We start from the raw sequence: 21,407 nt of genomic DNA on the forward strand, positions 1-21,407 counted from the left end.
ATCCTTAGAGCAAACCCACAATACAGCCAGGCTCTTTGCTAAAGCATAACAAAGTGGCCTTTACTCCAGTTCCCAATAAGTTTCTCATTTCCACTTAAAACCTCCTCAACCTGGCCTTCACTGTCCATATCACTGTCAGCATTTTGTTTGCAACCATTTAACAATTTCTGAGAAATTCTAAATTTTCCCTCATCTTCCTGTCTTCTTCTGAGGCCTCCATACTCTTTCAGCCTCTGCCCATTACCCAATTTCAAAGCTGCTTTCACATTTTCAGGTATCTTTGCAGCAATGTTCCACTCCTCAATGACAATTTTCTGTGTTAGTTCTGGCACTGTTACAAAGAAACACCTGAGACTGGGTAATTTATAAAGAAAGGAGGTTTAATTGGTTTATGGTTCTGCAGGCTATGGAGGAAGCATAATGGCTTCTGCTTCTGAACGGGCCTCAGGAAACTTACAGTCATGGTAGAAGGCAAAGGGAAAGCAGGCCTGCTTTACATGTGGCTGGAGTAGGAGCAAGGGAGTGGGGATCCCACACACTTTTTATATGACCAGATCTCATGAGAACTCAATCACTATACAGTACCAAGTCGGGGGGATGGTGCTAAACTATTAGAAACTGCCCCAGTGATCCAATCAGCTCTCACCAGGCGCCACCTCCAGCACTGGGGATTATACTTCAACATGAGATTTGGGCAGGAACACAGATCCAAAAAATATCAATTTTCTACGTTGATATTGTGTACTACAATCTTGCTAGACTCATTTGTTAGTTCAAATTAGTTCAAATCTTGCTAAACTCATTTGTTAGTTTTTTTTTGTGTGTGTGGATACCTTAGTGTTTTCTATATACAATATTACATAATCTGCAAATATAGACAATTTTTTGCAGCATCAGGAATTATACTTCAACATGAGATTTGGGCAGGAATACAGATCCAAAAAATATTAATTTTCTACGTTGATATTGTGTACTACAACCTTGCTAAACTCATTGGTTGGTTCAAATAGGTTTTTTTTTTTTTGTGGATACCTTAGTGTTTTCTATATATGATATTATGTAATCTGCAAATATAGACAATTTTACTTCCTTCTTTCCAATCTGGATGCCTCTCATTTATTTTTCTTTCTTAATCACCCTGTCCAGGACGTCTAGTACAATGTTAAATATAACCAACAAGAAAGGACATACTTGTCCTATTCCTGATCTTAGGAGGAAAGCATTTGGTTATTCACCATAAGTGTTATGTTAGGTGTGGGTTTTCCACAGATACTCTCTATCAGGTTGCAGAAGTTCTCTTCTATTCCTAGTTTGTTGGGTGTTTTTTATTATGAAATTGTGTTTGATTTCTTCAAATGCTTTTTGTGTATCTATTGGGATAATCATATGTTTTGTTTTTTATTCTGTTAATATGATACATTATGTGAATGGATTTTTGTGCATTAAGTCAACTATATTTGTAGGATAAATTCTAGTTGGTCATGGTGTAAAATTATTTTTAGGTTTCGCTGGATTTGCTTTGTGAGTATTTTCTTGAGGATTTTTGTGTCTATAATTATAAGGGTTATGGGTCTGTAGTTTTCTTATCTTGTGATATCTCTGTTTGGTTTCAGTATTAGGGTAATACTGGCTTCTTAGAGTGAGTTGGGAAGTGTTCCCACACCACTTGTATTTTTTTGGAAGTATTTATCAAGAACTGGTATTTACTCTGCTTAAATGTTTGGTAGAAATTAACAGTGAAGTCATCTGGACCTGGTCTTTTCTGTATAGAAAGATGTTTAACTACTAACTCAATTTCTTTACTTAGTATACGTCTGTTCCACTTTCTATTTCTTCTTATGCCAGTTTTGGTTGTTTATGTCTTTTTAAAAATTTGTCCCTTTCATCTTGATTTCCTAATCTGCTGGCAGATAGCTATTCATAGTGTTTCTCTGAGATCTTTTAAAAAACCTCTGTAAGATCAGTGATGATACCCCTCTTTCATTACTTTGATTTTTCCCCACTAATTATTTAGGAGTGTATTGTTTAATTTGTACATACTTGTAAATTTCCCAAATAATGATAAGGTTGGCAAATGGGACTTCTCAGGGAGCTGGGAGGCAGGTGAAATATTGCCAGTTTTGTGGTGATGAGGATTTTTGAGGGTCTTTACACATATATGTCTCGTCCAGTGACTGGTAGGCTGCTGGTTTTCACGGCCACCATGATTGCCAAACTGCTGATTTTCAAGACTGTGGAGCTAGAGAGGGGCAATGAGAAAAAGGCAAATTAAAATGCTAGGACGCTCACTGTTATTACTGACATCCAGCCATTTTACTAGGGAAGAAAAGATCCTTATCACAAACCTTTGGTTATTTCTTGAGTTCTTTTGCCTTTTTTGAAGGAGCATGTTTTCAGTGGACTTAATTAACCCAGAATTTCTGCCGCTACCACATTTTTAATATAACTATTATACTTTTCCTAATATTTCTAAAAACTTCTTTTTCTTTTATTCATTTTATTTTTACTTTTTTTTTCTTCCATAACTTCTTGGTCATTTTTATGAATGTCATTCTTCTGATTTCTCTTCGATGGTCATAAAAAATCTATTTTCAGACCCTTCTATGGCACTGATTTTATATGGAATTAATATATGTTTCAGCTTTTATATTTGTAGCTATCTTTCTGAGTATTACTTTCCCTATGTTATAGAAGTTTGGTTTGCAAGCTCATTTCTAGAGAAAAATTTTTTCTCTTGGGATTTTTGTTTTGCTGTATTTTCTCTCTCTCTCTCTCTCTCTCTCTCTCTCTCTCTCTCTCTCTCTCTCTCCCCCTCCCTCCCTCCCTCCTCAGCTGATATTGTCTGTTGGTTTTAGGTATGTGTCTGCATACCTTGTCAAGGCCTTTAGTCTAGAATGGTACCTGGACTGCATTAATGTTGGGTGTATGTCTGCCTAATCAGTGAACTAGCTTATGGGTTGATTGAGTTAAAAGTTAGATTAGGATTTTTCTAGATTGTCCACCTGCCAATGGCCTGGCATTTAACCTCAGAAGTTGACTCGAAAGCCTTATTATCTGCTTATAGACTTGCTGGTAAGCAGGCCTGTGACTTCAGCTTCACTTAGCACTTTGTGTTTCTTTCCATTTGTGGTCTTCCAACATGTTTATTTTGTTTTTGAGCTTAGCTAAACATTTTAAGGTTTTTTTTTTTAATTAAAAAAGCTATTGTTGGTGTGAATTTTTAAAAAATAGTTTACTTCAAAGTCTAAACTTTGTCATCTTGACTAGAAATCAACTCATATTTTCAAAATATTTATAATTTGTTAATTTGTCATAACACAGAGTTAGTTATTTGAAATTTTTAGCAGCAAAGTTGTAAACATCTACTGTAATTTCTTTTTGTATCTAAGTACCATATTCTCTACCTTTTTATGGCATAAGTTTTAAAGTTAACTTCTTATAAGTTAGGTTATAAATTTATCCACACTGTGGACTTGTTTCTCAGAAAACTTTCTACATCAAGAAATTACACTATCTTTTCCTGTCAAACTTATGATGTAGGCTAATCATTAAATAATTTCTCAGTAATATAGTATTCAATACATGGATGTCAATTTTTTTTTGTATCATCTGTGCCATCTCTCACTTGAAAAACTTCCATTGTTGTAAACCTACTGATGGACATCCTTTCCCTTGAGTGTAGATTCATAGTTTAAATTTCCTAATTCTTTTTCTTTGCATTAACTACACTCCTAATGCTTCAGCTGTGACTTATAGTTTTTATTTACTTAAAATGTAGAAGTAATTTAGAAACTTGTGGAGTAACTAGAATGTGGATTTCATAGGGTCTTTCAGATTATTAAACTTTGTTTTCTTAGGAACTAAGTTGTATACACAGAATTCTTCAATTTTTACCTAGCTTATTAAAATATGTAATTAATGTGATAAGCACAACTGGGAAAAGAAGGTTGAGAACAAAGAGAATTAAAATTACTGGAAAGTAAATATCTCAGTTGCTATGAGTAGAATACAGAAAGAGGAAAGTAGTATACCAGTGGTCAGAGGGATTGGAGAGCACAGATTAATCTGATGGGTTAGCTAAGTGGAGAACTGTAAAGGGGATTTAAAAAAGTATTTTTTTAACTTAAAAATGAAATTAAACATGTAAAATAATGTAGCTTATTTATATTGAGAAAAATGTAAATTTATGGTTGCAATTAGGCACTAATTTTTTATGACTATATGACTATATAATGACTATAGTCATTATACTAAATGACTATATAATGAATCAAGCAAGTTTTGTTTTGTGTGTTTTTTTCTAATTAAACTGTATGGTTCACAATATGTCATCTTTTATTTTATGTTTGAATTTCACTAAGAATAATAAGGAGTTTTGTTCTAGAAAAGAATTTGAAAGATAATCAAGCTTTCCACAGGCCTAACTTACACACTTTACATTAAAACATTTTTCATTTGAAGCTTCTGAGTTAGTTTTCTCAAACTATCTGTTTTTCTCTGTTACATCCTTATTTGTCATTGGCATTGGTTATGACTCAGAGTTCTGCTGTCACTGTTAGTGTAATCCTACATCTTTAACACTATTTGCTATCTACTCTACAATTGAATTGCATCATCAGATAACCAGTCCAAGTCTAATAGATGGGGCTAGGTCTTTATGTTATAAGGCAAGGAGTGTTTAGGTACTAATTTTATATGTGACTAGTTCATTAGTGAATGTTTTCACATGATGATGACTTTTCCTTCCTTATACAGCTCAGTGACTGTGTTGTATTGTAAAATGAGTATTTAGCTAATAAAGAGCCTTGTATGCTTTAAAAATAATAAATAAAAATATTATTTCATTCTTTGAAGAATCTAAGTGGATAATGTCATCAGTAGAATAGTTAGGAAAAACAGACTTGGGAGTCTTGGTTGAGTTATTTGCCAGATGGGTAACTTAGAACAAATCATTTTCCTTATCTCTCTCTTTTCCCTTAGTGTGAGGAGAAAGAGTCAAATTAGACAATTTCTAAATTCTTCATTCAGGAAGATAAGAAAATATCTAAAATGTTTTAGCAACTGCTGCCTATATTTCCTCACTTTGTATTTAAATATTTGTATTAAGTGTTACTGTACAAAGTCACAAAAGTGAGAAGATGAGGGTAGCTTTAAGCATCAGTCTTATGTAATCTATTTCATGGTTGTAGTAGCTTGGGCAGGTCAAATTTTTTCATAACAAACTCACTGGGGGATCCAAAATGTTTTGAGAAAGAAGTTATCAGAACATGTTGCTAGAAAGTGCGTTTCTACCTTCAAAAGCCAGGAGTAAAACCAGTCTTGTTTAACCATTTTGTCTTTCTGAATCAGGGAGAAAAGGAAGAAGAAAGCACAAGAGAAACACAGTAGGCTGAAGGAAAAAGAAAATAAATCAATGCACTTCTTTGTTCTTCAGATAAAAGTGTTAGACTTGTACTTTTTCACACCTATTACATTTTTTTTTTGTCTGAACACTTAGTCCTGATTTTCCTTTTTATATGTACTTTGGATTGCTTACAGTTTGAATTTTGTGTTGTTGGCTTTGGTTTTAATTATTCTGGGCTCTTGTGGGTAGCAGAGGAATAATTTTGGCCTGCCAGCCATCTGGGATTCTACTTGCAGACTTTCAGACTCAGTAGCTTTTCCCAAAGTCTTTCTACTCCAGACAAAGAATTCAACCCTGTGTGCCTTTGCCTGCTCCCCACCTGCTGTTTATAGCATTCACATGTAGATGTATCAGCATTATTTTACTCCCAGACTCTCCGAAGTTCAGAGGTTGGAATGGATTGTCCTTTAGTGCCACCCTCTTGCTTTACCAATTGTGAATAATACCTCCTCTCTTTCCTCAACCTGGGATTTCAGAGAGTAGTAGTAAAAGTGATGATTTTTGAGGAGAATACCAGGACTTTCTCTGTGATGCAATACCTAGAAATCACATGTTGGGGAATTATCTGTCAGGCAATCAGATAGCATTTTATAAACAACATGTAAATCAATCACTTAAAATTTGTATTTACTTCTCACATTTTTGCAGTTACATAGATGGGATGAAATACTTCTTGCATTTAATTACTTATTCTAGACTTTTAAAGATTGCAATCAGATTAATGAATGTTTCCAAAATATTTTCGTTAGAATGATGTTTCAGATATATTTTATCATCCTAAAATTAACGTAATTATATTTGTATTTTTGCATTGAGTGTGCTACTGTTAATAGAATTTTTGTCTGTGAAATATATTGCATATAGGTAACATAAAAATAAAGTTAATATTAACTACAGCCTTTGCTAAACATTACTGAATATTGTGTCTGCCCAATCTATAAAATGTGGAAACTTAGAAAATAATATTATGGGCATTTACTGTCATTTTTCTGTGTTACTTATTTCCAGAATGATAGTCATTATGTTTTCAAGGCCCTTTGGTAATAAGACTTTTAACATATACTTCCTAAAGTTTCAAACAGTGATGACTGGCTGGAATTATGTTTAATAATTTTAATACATTAAAACATAGCAATGATTTATACTTTTAAAATCAAGTATAAACTTTTTAACTTAAAAATGACTTAAAAATAACAAGTTAAAAATAAATTTTTTATTAAAAAATATTTTAAAAATAACTTAAAAATAAGTTAAAAAATAAATTTTCAAATGGAAGCCAATTCTATTGTATGTTAATTAAATTTGGAATAACATTTACGATTTTAAAATAATATAAAATATTCAGTTGCTTCTTTGATAAGATGACCATATTTAGGAACAGAAATTTAGGATTTTTGTTTATGGCAGTGTACTAGGCCTATTGTGGCTGTGTGGACCACAAAATAGTAAGAGGAGAACAAGAAATATTGTTTGAATCATTGCTATGATTTTGATTGCCCCAAAAGTTGAGGAGATCTAGGTGCTGAGACAGAGGGTATAGCTTTGAGGACCTGGAAGTGCATAGGAGGACAGAACTCTGCCTTCAGCCTGCTTGATTAACTAGTAATCCAGAAGAAACCACAGCTATAGTTTGTGATTAGGTGACTTCTTAGCTTAAATGCCCCTTCAAGAGTTATAACCATTCTTAGAATACATTTAGTAGTCAGTAGAGTTTATACAGATCTATGTAATCTGTACCTCATCTCTTCTGTGTAGCTCATTCTCTACCTTCCCATATTCTACCTTCCAGCCATTCTGAAATTTTCTCAGTTCACGCTATATGCATACCTTCTTACCCTTCTTCTAGCCATCACTTCAGAGGTCTTCTCATATTTGCAATGCACCCAACAAAGGTCTAATAGCCAGAATCTATAGGGAACTTAAACAATTGAACAAGCAAAAAATAAATAACTCCATTAAAAATGGGAAAAGACGTGAGCGTATACTTCTCAAAAGAAGACATACAAGTGGCCAAGAAACATATGAAAAGATGCTCTACGTCACTAGTTATCATAGAAATGCAGCTCCAAACCACAATGAGTTACCATCTCATGCCAGTCAGAATGGCTGTGATTAAACATCAGAAAACAACTGATGCTGGTGAGGCCACAGAGAACAGGGTATACTTATACAGTGTATATTTATGAGTGGGAATGTATACAGTGTATACTTATACTTGGTGGGAATGTAAATTAGTTCACCTACTGTGGAAAGGAGTGTGGAGATTTCTCAAAGAATTTAAAAAAGAACTACCATTTGACCCAGCAATCTCATTACTGGGTATATATCCAAAAGAAAATAAAGTTCTACCAAAAAGACACATGATCTTGTATGTTCATTCCAGTACTATTCATGAAGCAAAGACATGGAATCAACCTAGGTGCCCATCAACAATGGATTGGATAGAGAAAGTGTGATATATATATGTGTGTGTGTGTGCGTGCGCGCGCGCACATGTATATAGATATAGATATAGATATATGGAGCGAGAGAGAGAGAGAGCATATAATGCTACTTAGAAGTCATGTTCTTAGCAGCAACATGGATGCAGCTGGAGGTAATTATCCTAAGTTAGTTAACACAGGAACAGAAAGTCAAATACTGCATACTCTCACTTATCAATGGATACTAAACGAGTACTCATGAACATAAAGATGACAACAACAGACACTGGGGACTAAGTGAAAAATGAAAGAGGACTGTGCATTGAATCACCAACTATTGGGTACTATGCTCAGTACCTGGGTGTTGGGATCAATCATATCCCAAACCACAAATCTGCAGATGTATCCCCTGAATCTAAAATAAAAGGTGAAAAAAAAGTTAACTAAGAAAATCAAAACCAGTAAAAAAAGTATACAAAATTTTATACTTTTTTGAGACTAATGATTTAAAAACTGTTTCTCTCTGCAATATTTTTATCTCTTTGTTTATCTCTTGTGATGGTATGAGTATTTTGCAAATTAATTTATGTGAGTTCTTTATATGCCTAAAATATTAGCCTTTGATTATTGATCTTGTGAATTTTGTTCTTATGCTTTTAAGTTTAATTTCATCAATGCAACTGTTTTGGGGGAGGGTAGTACATGTTAAAAACATTTGGCTAGTCATATCTATTGTTGACATTTTCTTTTTTCCCTAGGGCCCCTTATTTAATTCAATTTAATTATATTTTAGTTTAGTTTAATTTAGTTCCAGGATACATATGTAGGATGTACAAGTTTGTTACATAGGTAAACGTGTGCCATGGTGGTTTGCTGTGCCTGTCAAAACCCATCAACTAGGCATTAAGGCCAGCATGCATTAGCTATTTATCCTGATGCTCTCCCTCCCCCTGCTCCCTCCTCAGACTGCCCCCGGTGTGTGTGTTTTCCCCTCCCTGTGTCCATGTGTTCTCATTGTTCAGCTCCCCCTTATAAATTAGGACATGGGTGTTTGTTTTTTCTTTCCCATTAGTTTGCTGAGGATAATGGCTTGCAGCTCCATCCATTGGACACATCTCATTCTTTTTTATGGCTGTGTATTATTCCATGGTATATATGTACCACTTTCTCCTTATCCAGTCTATCATTGGTGGGCATTTGGGTTGATTCCATATCTTTGCTATTGTGACTAGTGCTGCAATGAACTTGCATGTATCTTTATAATAGAATGATTTATATTCCTATGGATATATACCCAGTAATAGGATTGCTGGGTCGGATGGTATTTCTGGTTCTAGGTCTTTGAGGAATTGCTACACTGTCTTCCACAGTGGTTGAACTAATTTACATGTCCACCAACAGTGTAAAAGCTGGTCCTGTTTTTCTAAAGCCCTGCTATTATCTGTTGTTTCTTGACTTTTTAATAATCACCATTCTGAATGTCATGAGATGGTATCTCATTGCGGTTTTGATTTGAATTTCTCTAATGATCAGTGATTATGAGCTTTTTTCATGTTAGTTGATCACATAAATGTCTTCTGTTGAACAGTGTCTGTTTTTGTCCTTTTGCCCACATTTCAATGGGGTTGTTTGTTTTTTTCTTGTAAATTTGTTTAAGTTCCTTGTAGATTCTGGATATTAGGGCTTTGTCAGATGCATAGATTGCAAAATTTTCTCCCATTCTGTAGGTTGTCTCTTCACTCTGATGATAGTTTCTTTTTTAAAAAAATGTTTATTTTTCCATAGGTTATTGGGGAACAGGTGGTGTTTGATTACATGATTAAATGCTTTAGTGGTGATTGTGAGATTCTGTTGCACCCATCACCCAAGTGGTATACACTGCACACAGTTGTAGTCTTTTATTCGTCATCCCCTTCCCCCTTTTCCCGCTGTGTCCCCAAAGTTTGTTGTGTCATTCTTACACCTTTGCATTCTCACAGCTTAGCTCCCACTTATGAGTGAAAACATACGATGTTTAATTTTCCATTCCTGAGATACTTCACTTAGAATAATAGTCTCCAATCTCATCCAGGTCACTGTGAATGCCATTAATTCATTCCTTTTTACAGCTGAGTAGTATTCTATCACATATATATATATCACAGTTTCTTTATCCACTCATTGATTGATGGGCATTTGGGTTGACTCCCCAGTTTTGCAATTGAGAATTGTACTGCTATAAACATGGTTGTACAAGTATTTTTTTCATATAATGACTTAGTTTCCTCTGGATGGATACCTAGTAGTGGGATTGCTGGATCAAATGGTAGTTCTACTTTTAGTTCTTTAAGGAATCTCCACACTGTTTTCCATAGTGGTTGTGGTAGTTTACATTCCCACCAGCAGTGTAGAAGCGCTCCCTGTTTACCGCATCCACGCCAACATCTATTATTTTTGTGTTTTTTTATTATGGCCATTCTTGCAAGAGTAAAGTAGTATTGCATTGTGGTTTTGATTTGCATTATCCTGATCATTAGTGATGTTGAACATTTTTTATATGTTTGTGGGCAATTTGTATATCTTCTTTTGATAATTTTCTATTCATGTTCTTAGCCCACTTTTTGATGGAATTGTTTGTATTTTTCTTGCTGATTTGTTTGAGCTCATTGTAGATTCTGGATATCAGTCCTTTGTTAGATGTATAGATTGTGAAGTTTTCTCCCACTCTGTGGGTTGTCTGTTTATTCTGCTGACTGTTCCTTTTGCCATGCAAAAGCTCTTTAGTTTATTTAAGTCCCAGCTGTTTAATCTTTGTTTTTATTGCATTTGCTTTTGGGTTCTTGGTCATGAAATCCTTGTTTAGGCTGATGTCTAGAAGAGTTTTTCCAATGTTATCTTCTAGAATTTTTATATTTTCAGGTCTGAGATTTAAGTCCTTGATCTATCATGGGCTGATTTTTTTGTTTAAGGTGAGAGATGAGGATCCAGTTTCATTCTCCTTCATGTGGCTAGCCAATTATCCCAGCACCATTCGTTGGGTAGGGTGTCCTTTCCTCACTTTGTTTTTGTTTGCTTTGTTGAAGATCAGTTGGCTGTAAGTATTTAGGTTTATTTCTGGGTTGGCCATTTTGATTACTATTTTTAGAAGAGCTTTTTGTTTGGCATAGTAAAATATAAGTTTTTGTAGAAATTTAAAAAATAAATATATCCAAAAAATTTTAGAAATCTGCAATTTTATAGAAAATGGGATTATATTATATTTTTAAAATTTTAAATATTTTCCATTGACAATATATACAAATTTTTGGCATATATATGTATGTCATAATGTATTTTGCATATATATATGCCATAATGTATTCAGCCAAATCTATTGTATGGGACATTTATTTTCAGCTTATTGAAATAGAAAAATTTTCAATGACCATTTTTTATATGATTTTGTGCATATTTATAATCATACCTTTAGGATAAGTTACTTTTAAAATAATTTCTACATTAAAGAGTATGTAACATTTTAAGATTATTGATACATGTTGCCAACTTGCCTTCCATAAAATAAGTACCAGCTTACACTAATCTTGCAGTATATAAGAATGCCTGTTTACTCCCTCCATTATCAAAACTGAATATTTAATTTTTAATGCTATTTGCAAGTTTGTTGGCTAATAGTCTGAGCATCAGCCCTGTTCATTTCTCTACAAATAAAGATTAAGCTGTTTTAAAATGTATCTCTTTGAAAATAATGGATATTTGAATTAACGAGAAATTTACAGAAGTTCTTACAGGTAAAAAGCAAAATGAGGGCACAATTGCAGACAGGTTGGAGAAGGCTGAAAGAGCATTTGCTAATCCCTGGGTACTTTTAGGTTTAGTTTAAACCACTCTAAAGGTTAAAAGACAGAATTTCCAGGTCCAGTGCAGTGATAGGAAGTTGGATAGGATACCACAGCATAAGTTCATTGTCCCCTAAGAGCTGTGTATTCAATGAAAAAGCCAACCAAGCTGAGCAATATTTTTTCACACAAGAAGAGAATGAGGCCGGGCGCGGTCGCTCAAGCCTGTAATCCCAGCACTCTGGGAGGCCGAGACGGGCTGATCACAAGGTCAGGAGATCGAGACCATCCTGGCTAACCCGGTGAAACCCCGTCTCTACTAAAAAAATTAAAAAAAAAAAAAAAAAAAAAAAACTAGCCGGGCGAGGTGGCGGGCGCTTGTAGTCCCAGCTACTTGGGAGGCTGAGGCAGGAGAATGGCGTAAACCCGGGAGGCGGAGCTTGCAGTGAGCTGAGATCCGGCTACTGCACTCCAGCCTGGGCAACAGAGCGAGACTCCGTCTCAAAAAAAAAAAAAAAAAAGAAGAGAATGAATAAAAATATTTGTCTTTGTTGGTCTCAGCCCTAGATGGAGGGGGGAAAGTACTTTTGCTTAAGTATTAATAACCTTAATCTTAAATCAGAATTCACACCACCTTCAAGGAATGAAAACTTTTTAAGCTGGAAATTTTGTTTAAAGAGGGCCCTATTTGGTAGTACCCCTAGGTAACTGGTATTCACAAACTAAAATCCTCTCTTACAGAGTGCACGCTCACATATATCTCAAAGGATTCTCACTGATCATATTTCATACACACACACACACACACACACACTTATAAAACATACACGGAAACAGGAAAACATTGGCAAAATAAAAAAGCAGAGCCATATCCACAAAGATTTTAGAAACTTTATAGATGCAAAGTATAAGAAGTATGTTTAAAAATATAAGAATGAGTTTAAAATATGGTTAAGAAATAACTATGTATAAAAATGACCATTTTGTTTTTTTAAAAGAACCAAATAGAACTTCTGGAAATAAAAAAATGTAAAAATCAAAATTAGGAACTCAGTGCATAAGTTAAGTGATATATTAAACACAGGTGAGAAGAAAATTGGCAAACTAAAAGAAAAATTTTGAAGAGATTGCCCCACATGAGGTACAGAAAGACAAAGAGATGAAAAACATGTAAAGGGATAGAGCCTCTGACAAATACCTGATCAGAGTCCCATAAGGGGATAATGGTATGATGAGAGAAAATATTCAATAGGATAAGCCCAACAACTTCACAGAGTTAATGAAAGATAGGGAGGCTCAGATACAGTGGAGGACTAGGGGAAAACATCCACACCTAGAAGAATCATAGTGAACCTGTGGAATATTAAAGCCTAAAGGATCTAATCAAACAGCAGAGAGAAAAGACAGATGGTGTGACAGACTAGCAGCTGACTTCTCAACTGCATCAGAGGAAGGCAGAGACTGCAGAATAATCCTTTCTTCACCAATACTGGGAGAAAATAAGTCAAGCTAAAATTGTATACTTAGCAAGACTACCTTTTAAGAAAAACATTATTCCATTGAGAGGATAAACAAAGTCAAAAGTTGATTCTTTAAAAAGTGTATCAAAATTGACAAAATTCTAGCAGAAAAAAAAGAGGCAACAAAAGTAATAAATTTTAAGAGGGCCCATAGTTATAGGTACTGCAGAGTTAAAACAACTGATAGGCAAGTAATATAAACATATTTTTGAGTGATTATAAAACTATCAAAAGAAATTAAACATGGTCTAAATAAGTGGGAAATGTAATCTGGAGTTTGGCAAACATGCAAAAACATGCAAGATTAAATAGCTTATATAGGAATACATATTTAAGGTTAAGACCTAAACAAAAGCAAAGAAATTATAAGCATAAAATTCAAATATTGGTTACTTTCTGACAGTATGCAAGGGTAAAAAAAATCAGGACATATTCTACTTTTTAGTCCAAATGGAGGCACTTTGCTAATATTCCTTAAACAGTTCATTTACACTATTTATTTACCATGAAATGTATAACACATAGAGAAAAAAGTAAACAACACAGCACAAAAATGTACAACTCAATGAATTGTCATAAAGCACACACCTTCATAATCACCACATAGATCCAGAAATAAAACAAGTGAGCACCCCAGAAACTATACTTTCCCAGTCCTCAAAAGATCGCCTCTATCTTTGTAGATTTATTGTTTATGAATGTATCCTTAAACCGTCTTGCTTTGTTTTCTCCTGTCTGTTGAAAATAACAGGGATGGAATTACGTACAGTTAATTCTTTTATGTCTGGCTTCTTTGATGAATATAATGTTGGTGAAATTAATAGGCCAATGAATGGTATTATTTTAATTTCATTTTTCTGGTTACTACTTGTAGTAAAAATTGTTCATATTGTAACTTTTGAATATTTGTTTTGTGAATTGTTATTATCTTTGCCCATTCATCCATCTGTAAGATCCTCTTATTATTGATTTGCAAAAATTATTTGTTAATAATTATATTAACAATTATTGACAAACAAATGTGCTCTTTACAATTCGTTCTCCATTTCGTTTTTTAACGTTTATAATTTGTAATGGTTTTCTTTTTAAACTTTCCTTTTATATTATTGAAAATTAAATATATCATCACCGTAAAAAATTTCAGAAAACCAAATCAAAAACACAACACACCATAGTATAAATAAAGATCATTTTAATTTCTTCTTCCCAATTAATTCCTTCTTCCCAAGTAAATGTTAACTATTGTTAACATTTTGGTTCATATCCTTTGTGACTTTATTTATTTGTATTTACTTATTCTCCATATATGTACATTTATATATATAAATGTAGATACAGATATATGTCAAATTTTTAAATATCTATATTTGTACCTAAAATTTTACAAACGGAGAATTATTTTGTCTGCCTAATAACTTGTGTTTCACCAATTGATACAATTTACACCACCATTTTAAATTATTTAAATGGTGTTCCGTTGTATAAATTTGCTAATTATTAATTCAACAGACATTAATTGAGTCTCTTGATAATGCTGTATAGCAGCATTATTTTGTAGGCACTGGAGACAACTAACATACAAAATTCCTGCAAAGATGAGGTTGAATGCTAGTGGAGGAAACATACAATAAAGAAATAAATTTTTCATATTCTATAAGGAAATCCTAAGTCCTAGAAAGAAGAAAGAAAGCAAGGAAGAGTTTAGAGAGTAATGGGTTGATATGAGGGAACAGGGTATTCAAGGAATGCCTCATAAATTAGCAAGAACGTAGTAGAAGTATGGGAAGCCACTGTGCCAGCCTTTGGGGAAAATTCAAATGCAAGACAACAAGGTGAGTTTTTTGGGTTTTTCTTAGAGCAATATGACATTGGTCAACATTTCAATTACTTCCAATTTTAACAAATTTGGAAGCACCATTGTTCTTAAAATACTTAATTTTTGCATGCGTTCTTGCATTTGTTCTCCTCAGTTTTCAAACCTACCTTGTCCTTGTATGTCTTTATGACTATAATAGTAGAAAGATGTGAGAGTGTATATTAAAGGATGTTAATCTAGTACCATCTTACTCCAGAGACATAATTCATATTTATTTAGAGGAAAAATAAAATTTAGGAAAAAAGAAAAGAAGTTTTCAAAGAATGTTAGAATATAGAATATTTAATTTGGAAAGGAATTTTTTATAGCTAAGACAAAAAAATTAAAATGACTTGCCTTTAGCTGCTCTGCAATTTAATACTTTTTAAAAATGCCACTTTAACATCATGGAATCTTTAATAAAATAACTTAATAAGCAAGAACTTTGACACAAAATATTTTTTTGTTCCCTTAGGTTGCTGATGGCAAATTTTGCCCAAGACCTTTTAATGTCTTGCCTGTGAAGACAAAATGGAGTAACGTGGGCTTTCATATTCTTCTATTTGATCTGGAAAACCTTGTTGAACTTTTGCTACCAACTCCACTCAGTGATGTTGACTCTTCCAGTTCATTCTATGGTGGTGAGGTCCTGAGAAGAGCCAAGAGCACAGTGGAGAAGAAGACACTGACACGGAGAAAAAGTAAAACTGCCTGTGGTCCTCTCTCAGCAGAGGCACAAGCCAAGCCTATTACTGAAAGCCTGGCCCAAGGAGATAATACCGTCAAATTCTCAGAAGAAAATGATGGAATTAAAAGGCAGAAGAAAATGAAGATCTCCAAAAAAATGCAGCCTAAGCCATCAAGAAAAGTAGATGCCAGTCTTACAATAGACACAGCTAAATTGTTTCTGTCTTGCCTTTTGCCATGGGGAGTGGATAAAGATTTAGATTATCTTTGCATTAAGCACCTCAATATTTTAAAGCTTCAGGGTCCTATTTCTTTGGGACTTGCTTCGAATGAAGATCATTTCTCACTGATGTTGCCAGGTTGGGATTTATGCAATACTGAAATGATAAAAGACTATTCAGGAGTAAATTTATTTTCCAGGAAAGTTTTGGACTTGTCAGATAAATACACAGCCACTCTTCCAAATCAGGTTGGAATTCCAAGAGGACTGGAAAATAATTGTGATTCTTTGCAAGAGTCAAATACTATAGTTTATTTGTTGAGCAGACTATTTTTAGTTAATAAGTTAGTTAACATGCCTTTAGAATTGGCATGTAGAGTTGGCAGGTAAGACATACCTAGAGATTTTGACTATACTAGATTATGTCATTAAAAAAAATCATGATTTGCTCTTTGCTATATTCAGCTCTTTAACATTCCTTCCTTCTTTTCAAGGGGGGTAAATATGCAACAATTTCTTGGTTTAAAAAACATTAAGAAAATCTCCCTTTTAATTGTTTGGATTGGAGTATAATTTGGCAATAGAGCTATATGATTTAAAATTTATTCATTCAACAAATAGTCAATGTTCTCATAATATGTGTCAGAAAAGACATAGTGTGGGATGCTGAATGAGTAGATAGATAGATAGATAGATAGATAGATACATACATACATACATACATAGATACATACACATATACATACATAGACACATATACATCTTGAAATCCATTATACATGGTATGAATTAAGTATGAACAAAAACATTTAAGTGAATGCTTATGATGATATGTTTTTTATAAAATCAGAGAAGGAAAAATTTGAAAATTTCATACCTCAAATTTTACCATTTATTTACATTTTGACATATTAAAATAGAATACAATAGAAGAGGCTATTTAGTAATTCATTTATACATAGTACAGTTTAGTAATAACTGTTGTTTTTGAGTGTTGAGATTACACTACTATGTGACTTTGGGCTAGTCACTTTGCTTTTCTGGGCCTTACTTTCCTGATTTACAAAATGAGGTGAGTGGTATAGGTGACTGTCAAATTCTTAAAAGCTTAGGCTGCTGACCAATTTGATTTATTGGTCTAATCATGATCCCACAGAGCAGATGAGGGACTTAGTTGTTTGCCAGAGGTTTTCATTGTAAGTTTATTCCTGATACAGATTACAGGATGGAACTGATGTGTCTGATGTCTGGTGCACTTTAGGGAAGCTTACGGACTTTTGGTATGCCTTTCATTAAACAGCCTTTCAAATGTTGTCACACATTAGTTGACTCTTTAAAGAATTCTTCATTGAAACAAATTATAGAATGAAGGTGTCAGGATGAGAGACTGCCTCTCTACTGCAGCCACTCCAGATTTGATCTGCTGTCAGAGCCCAGATACTATTTTTTGAGAAATCAAAATAATGTATATTGGATTTGTCACACCAAATCCTTCCAACAAATTTGACCATTTCACAGATATTTTACTGTGGTTGTGAAGGCTGAGAAATCTTCATAAGCTTAACAACTGGGCACATGATTTAACTGAATTTTAAGGCAACACCTGCCTACTTATCAGAACATCCCTGGCAGTTTCGGAAGATTCCTGTGATGGGAACACTGGTGTAGGGTAAAACTCACCTTCATAAGGCTCCAGTGGTAGCTGAGGAGAATTCTTTGACAGATGTCAACATATTGGGTTTTTTTAATTTGTTACATTAGTCAGTAGTCATGTGACCTAAAATAGCAAAGGCTCTCTTGTAAACGTAGGTCACAGATAATACTGGCAAACTAAGATGTGCAGGTCAATTGAGATTAAGATTTTAGGTAGGAGCCTAAAAAAAAAAAAAAAAGATTTAGGTGGGAGCAAAGTGAGGAAATCAGATTCACAAAAGAAATTGATGTGAAAGATATTGCTAAAAATAATCTGTATTCAATTTCCAAATTTGTGAAAGTGGTCATGTACCCATATCTTTGATTTATTTCCTCAAATTTTTTTTGTGCTTATACTGCCAATCTTTTTTCTAACAGTTCTTTCAGAATGGAATGTGCACATAATAAGATGAGAAGTGCTGGGAATGACCTTTTAAATATGTCAAGCTTCTACGGTTGCTCACGAAATGGTAAGGGAGTTACTGACACAGATATGATCTGATTTTTTTTCCTATGAAAGGAAATAACTAGTCTTTCTATAACTGGTTAGCAATGTCAAAATAAATAACATTTATAAAACATAGATTTTTACCTATGTTTGTGATTACACTAGCTGTGTGGCTTGAGGCTAGTCATTTAGTTTTTCTGGGCCTTACTTTCTTCATTTAGAAAATGAGGTGGGTGACATTTATCAAACATTTAAAAACACAAATTGAACATTTTATAATTTTAAAACATAGACATAACATTCTAACATTTATAAAACATAGATTTCAAATGATCTTTGAAATGCCTAAAAATTTGAAACTTTTCAGCAAAGGAAACACTTAGGTGTTAAGTATTTTATTATTGTGTTTTATTGGAAAGTTTATTGCATCAATATCTTTATTACCAAATAAATGATTATTATATTAGATAATGTTCTTGGAATTTTAGAAGGTTATATTCTCAACTTCAGTGTTTAGATTTTCTCTTGATACCAAATGGCAAATTTATCTCCCAAACCTGCTTTTCCAAGTTTGGGACATCTCAGTAAATGACAGTTCTATCCTTCCAATCGCCAATTGCTCAAGCCAAGAACTTTGCGATTATTTTTTCCTTTCCCTTTCTCTCACAGCCCACATCCAATCTGTTAGTAATTGTGTCAGTTCTACCTTCATAATGTATCCCAGAATCTGACTGCTTCTCACCCACTACATCAGCAGCTCCATCTCTCTCAACCTTCCTTTCTCTTACCCTCACCCCTGTGAGCATTCCTCCTGTCCTGCCTGGATGACCACAGTAGGCACCTGATCATCTCTCTGCTCCTATTCTTGGCTCCTGCACTCTGTTCCCAACCAAGCAGCCAGAATGATTTATTCAGAACTAAGTCAGAACCTCACTCTTCTATGTATAACCTTCCAGTGGCTTCTGTTTCACTCAGAATAAAAGCCATTGTCCTTACTATAGCACACAAGGCCCTATAGGATCTGGCCGCTTACGTATGTTATCACATACACACCCCCATCCAACCTTATCTCTTAGTGTTCACCCCCTGCTTAACTCATTCCAGCTACCCTAGCCTTTTTACTCTTACCCAAACATGGCAAGCAGGTCTGAGGACCTTTGCATTAGCTGTACCCTTGCCTGTGGTGTTCTTTCCCTAGACCTTCATATGGCTCAACCTGTTCACCCTCCACCTGCTACCATCCATCAAGTCTTGCTCCAGTGCCACTTTATCACTGAAGGTGCCCTACCTCCTCCCCAGCACTCCCTACCCCTTTTGCTGTTGTACTGTTTTCCATAAGCCTCTTCACTATCTGACATCTGTTACTTTTAAAAATCTCATCTGCCTCCTGCTACTAAATTGTAAGCTCCATGGAAGTTATATTTTGGTGACAGTTTTATTCATTGTTGTGTCCCCAGTTCGCAGTACAATATCTAGAAGGAATTAGCAAATAACTTTTGCACTAGTGGATGAGTTCAATTAAAGGACAAATAAAATTAAAGGGTAAATAATGACTAGAACAATGGTTTTTGAGATAAATAAGATAGATGGCTGAGATTCAAGATCCAGCTCTGCCATTGACTACTTGTGTTCTATTGGGCATGTCTTTTACTTTTTAAAAGCCCTAATTACTACATTTGTAAAATGGGAATGTGATCCCAGACACAGTGTGCATGTTGCCTCCAAAGCTGTGCAGTATATGATCCATAGGATGGGGTGACTGGAATAACAGTACACAGTGGCCCTCACAGAACTGTTGAAAAGAGTATTTTTAAGTGAGAGTTTATTAACAGCTTCCAATTATCTAGTGCTTAGTATGTTCCAAGAATTATGTTAATGGTTTTACATATTTAATGTTTTTACTCATTTAATGTAAAAACAACCCTGCACAGTAGGAGGCAGCATCTCTGTTTTACGTTAAAAAAAATGGGACTCAAGGAAGTTCGATGACTTATAGGCAAACAGCTCTTCGGTAGAGGGGCCTGCATTCCAATCCAAATCTGATTCCTAACCCCATTTCCTGTCCACTGTGTCAGGCCACTTTTCACATTTATGATTACAGATAAAGTTCCCTCTAAATAGCCCCAGTCTGGGTTGCCTCCTTTCTCCTTAGACAGTTACTCTTATTAAGGTTAGCTATCCAGTATTTTTTGCTGTTGTTTGTTTGTTTTTGTTTGTTTGTTTGTTTGTTTTTTAGCACTGGTAACTGGGAAGGGGATTGGAATTTAAGATTTAATATAAGTGTTTCTGCAAAGACAGGGGATTGCTAACTAGAATCAAGGAGGTCCCTGTTTTTCCTGTGGCTGCCCCAGCAAAAAAGCCTAAGCAACTACTGTTACTATAGAATCATCTCTCTGGGATTTAAGTTGGCATTTATCGCATTTGAAATTCAGCTAAGGACAAGGAAAACACATTTTTCAAAAAAAAAAAAAAAAAAAACTAATAGGAAGATGGAAGGTTAAACAAAAGGAAGTATTGACTTCATAGTATTAATTTTATAAAGCCAAATCCTAAAGAATAAAATAATACTCTGAGGTGCTCATTCTAAAATGTTGACAGGAACCAGTATTCACTTCTGTCAGCAGGAATGGTGACTGAATAATATTGTTAAGCCTCGGATATTTTCTTTTCATCTTTCCCCCTAAAGTTGCAATTAATTCTTTAACTCACTGACATGGCCAAGATAAGTTGGCTCTCATTTCTATCACATATTAAAATTTCAACATCACATTAAAGTGTGCTTTGAGGTACCCCATGATGTTAGTAAGTAGTTACAGTTGAGACCAATACTTAGCTTTGATGGTTGAGTCACAAGGTCAACAAAGTGGGAGAGGGAGGAAAAACAGAGATCAAAAGAAAATGTTCTCTTACCTGCTGTGTTCATGAAGAAATGGAAAACATGTCAAAATTATAATCTTCTGTCATATTTACATGTTTTATATAGTGTTCTTGGTCATTTTACATTTATATTAAGTGCTCTATCAGGAAAAAATACTATCAATAATTGGTCAGAAGTTTCTTATATATTACTTTTATGTTCTCAAATTGCATTGTATACAATACTTTTATTACATTTTCCTTGACTACTAATGTGGTAAATATATAGTCATATAGATCGATCGATAGATATCTCATATGTTAATATAAAAATAGGGATTTGATGAAAAGTGTATCAGACAAATGCTAATTTAAATAGTTGATACCACAATGTCAAACATATATCAATATATTAATTTAAGTAGACAATTATAGTAACAACTTTTCCGCTTGTGCAAGCCCTTACCATTCTTCCCTATCTCACTCT

The 21,407-nt window shown here is 34.1% G+C and overlaps 1 protein-coding gene across 6 annotated transcripts in view; it reads left to right on the forward strand.

Annotated features, from left to right (window-relative positions):
* The window catches only part of WDR72 (WD repeat domain 72), a 244,968-nt gene that overhangs the window by 136,647 nt on the left and 86,914 nt on the right, over positions 1-21,407 (forward strand). For 5 of the 6 annotated variants that reach the window (XM_033190066.1, XM_033190064.1, XM_033190065.1 and 2 more), the window contains 3 exons: positions 15,493-16,310; positions 17,142-17,204; positions 17,995-18,086. In XM_033190066.1, the coding sequence (XP_033045957.1) occupies positions 15,493-16,310; positions 17,142-17,204; positions 17,995-18,086 (973 nt within the window). The remainder of the gene's footprint in view (positions 1-15,492; positions 16,311-17,141; positions 17,205-17,994; positions 18,087-21,407) is intronic. The other variant, XM_033190068.1, reaches the window with a different exon arrangement.

The sequence above is a fragment of the Trachypithecus francoisi genome, unplaced genomic scaffold, assembly GCF_009764315.1.
Source record: "Trachypithecus francoisi isolate TF-2019V2 unplaced genomic scaffold, Tfra_2.0 Lachesis_group3, whole genome shotgun sequence".
Classification (NCBI taxonomy): Eukaryota; Metazoa; Chordata; class Mammalia; order Primates; family Cercopithecidae; genus Trachypithecus; species Trachypithecus francoisi.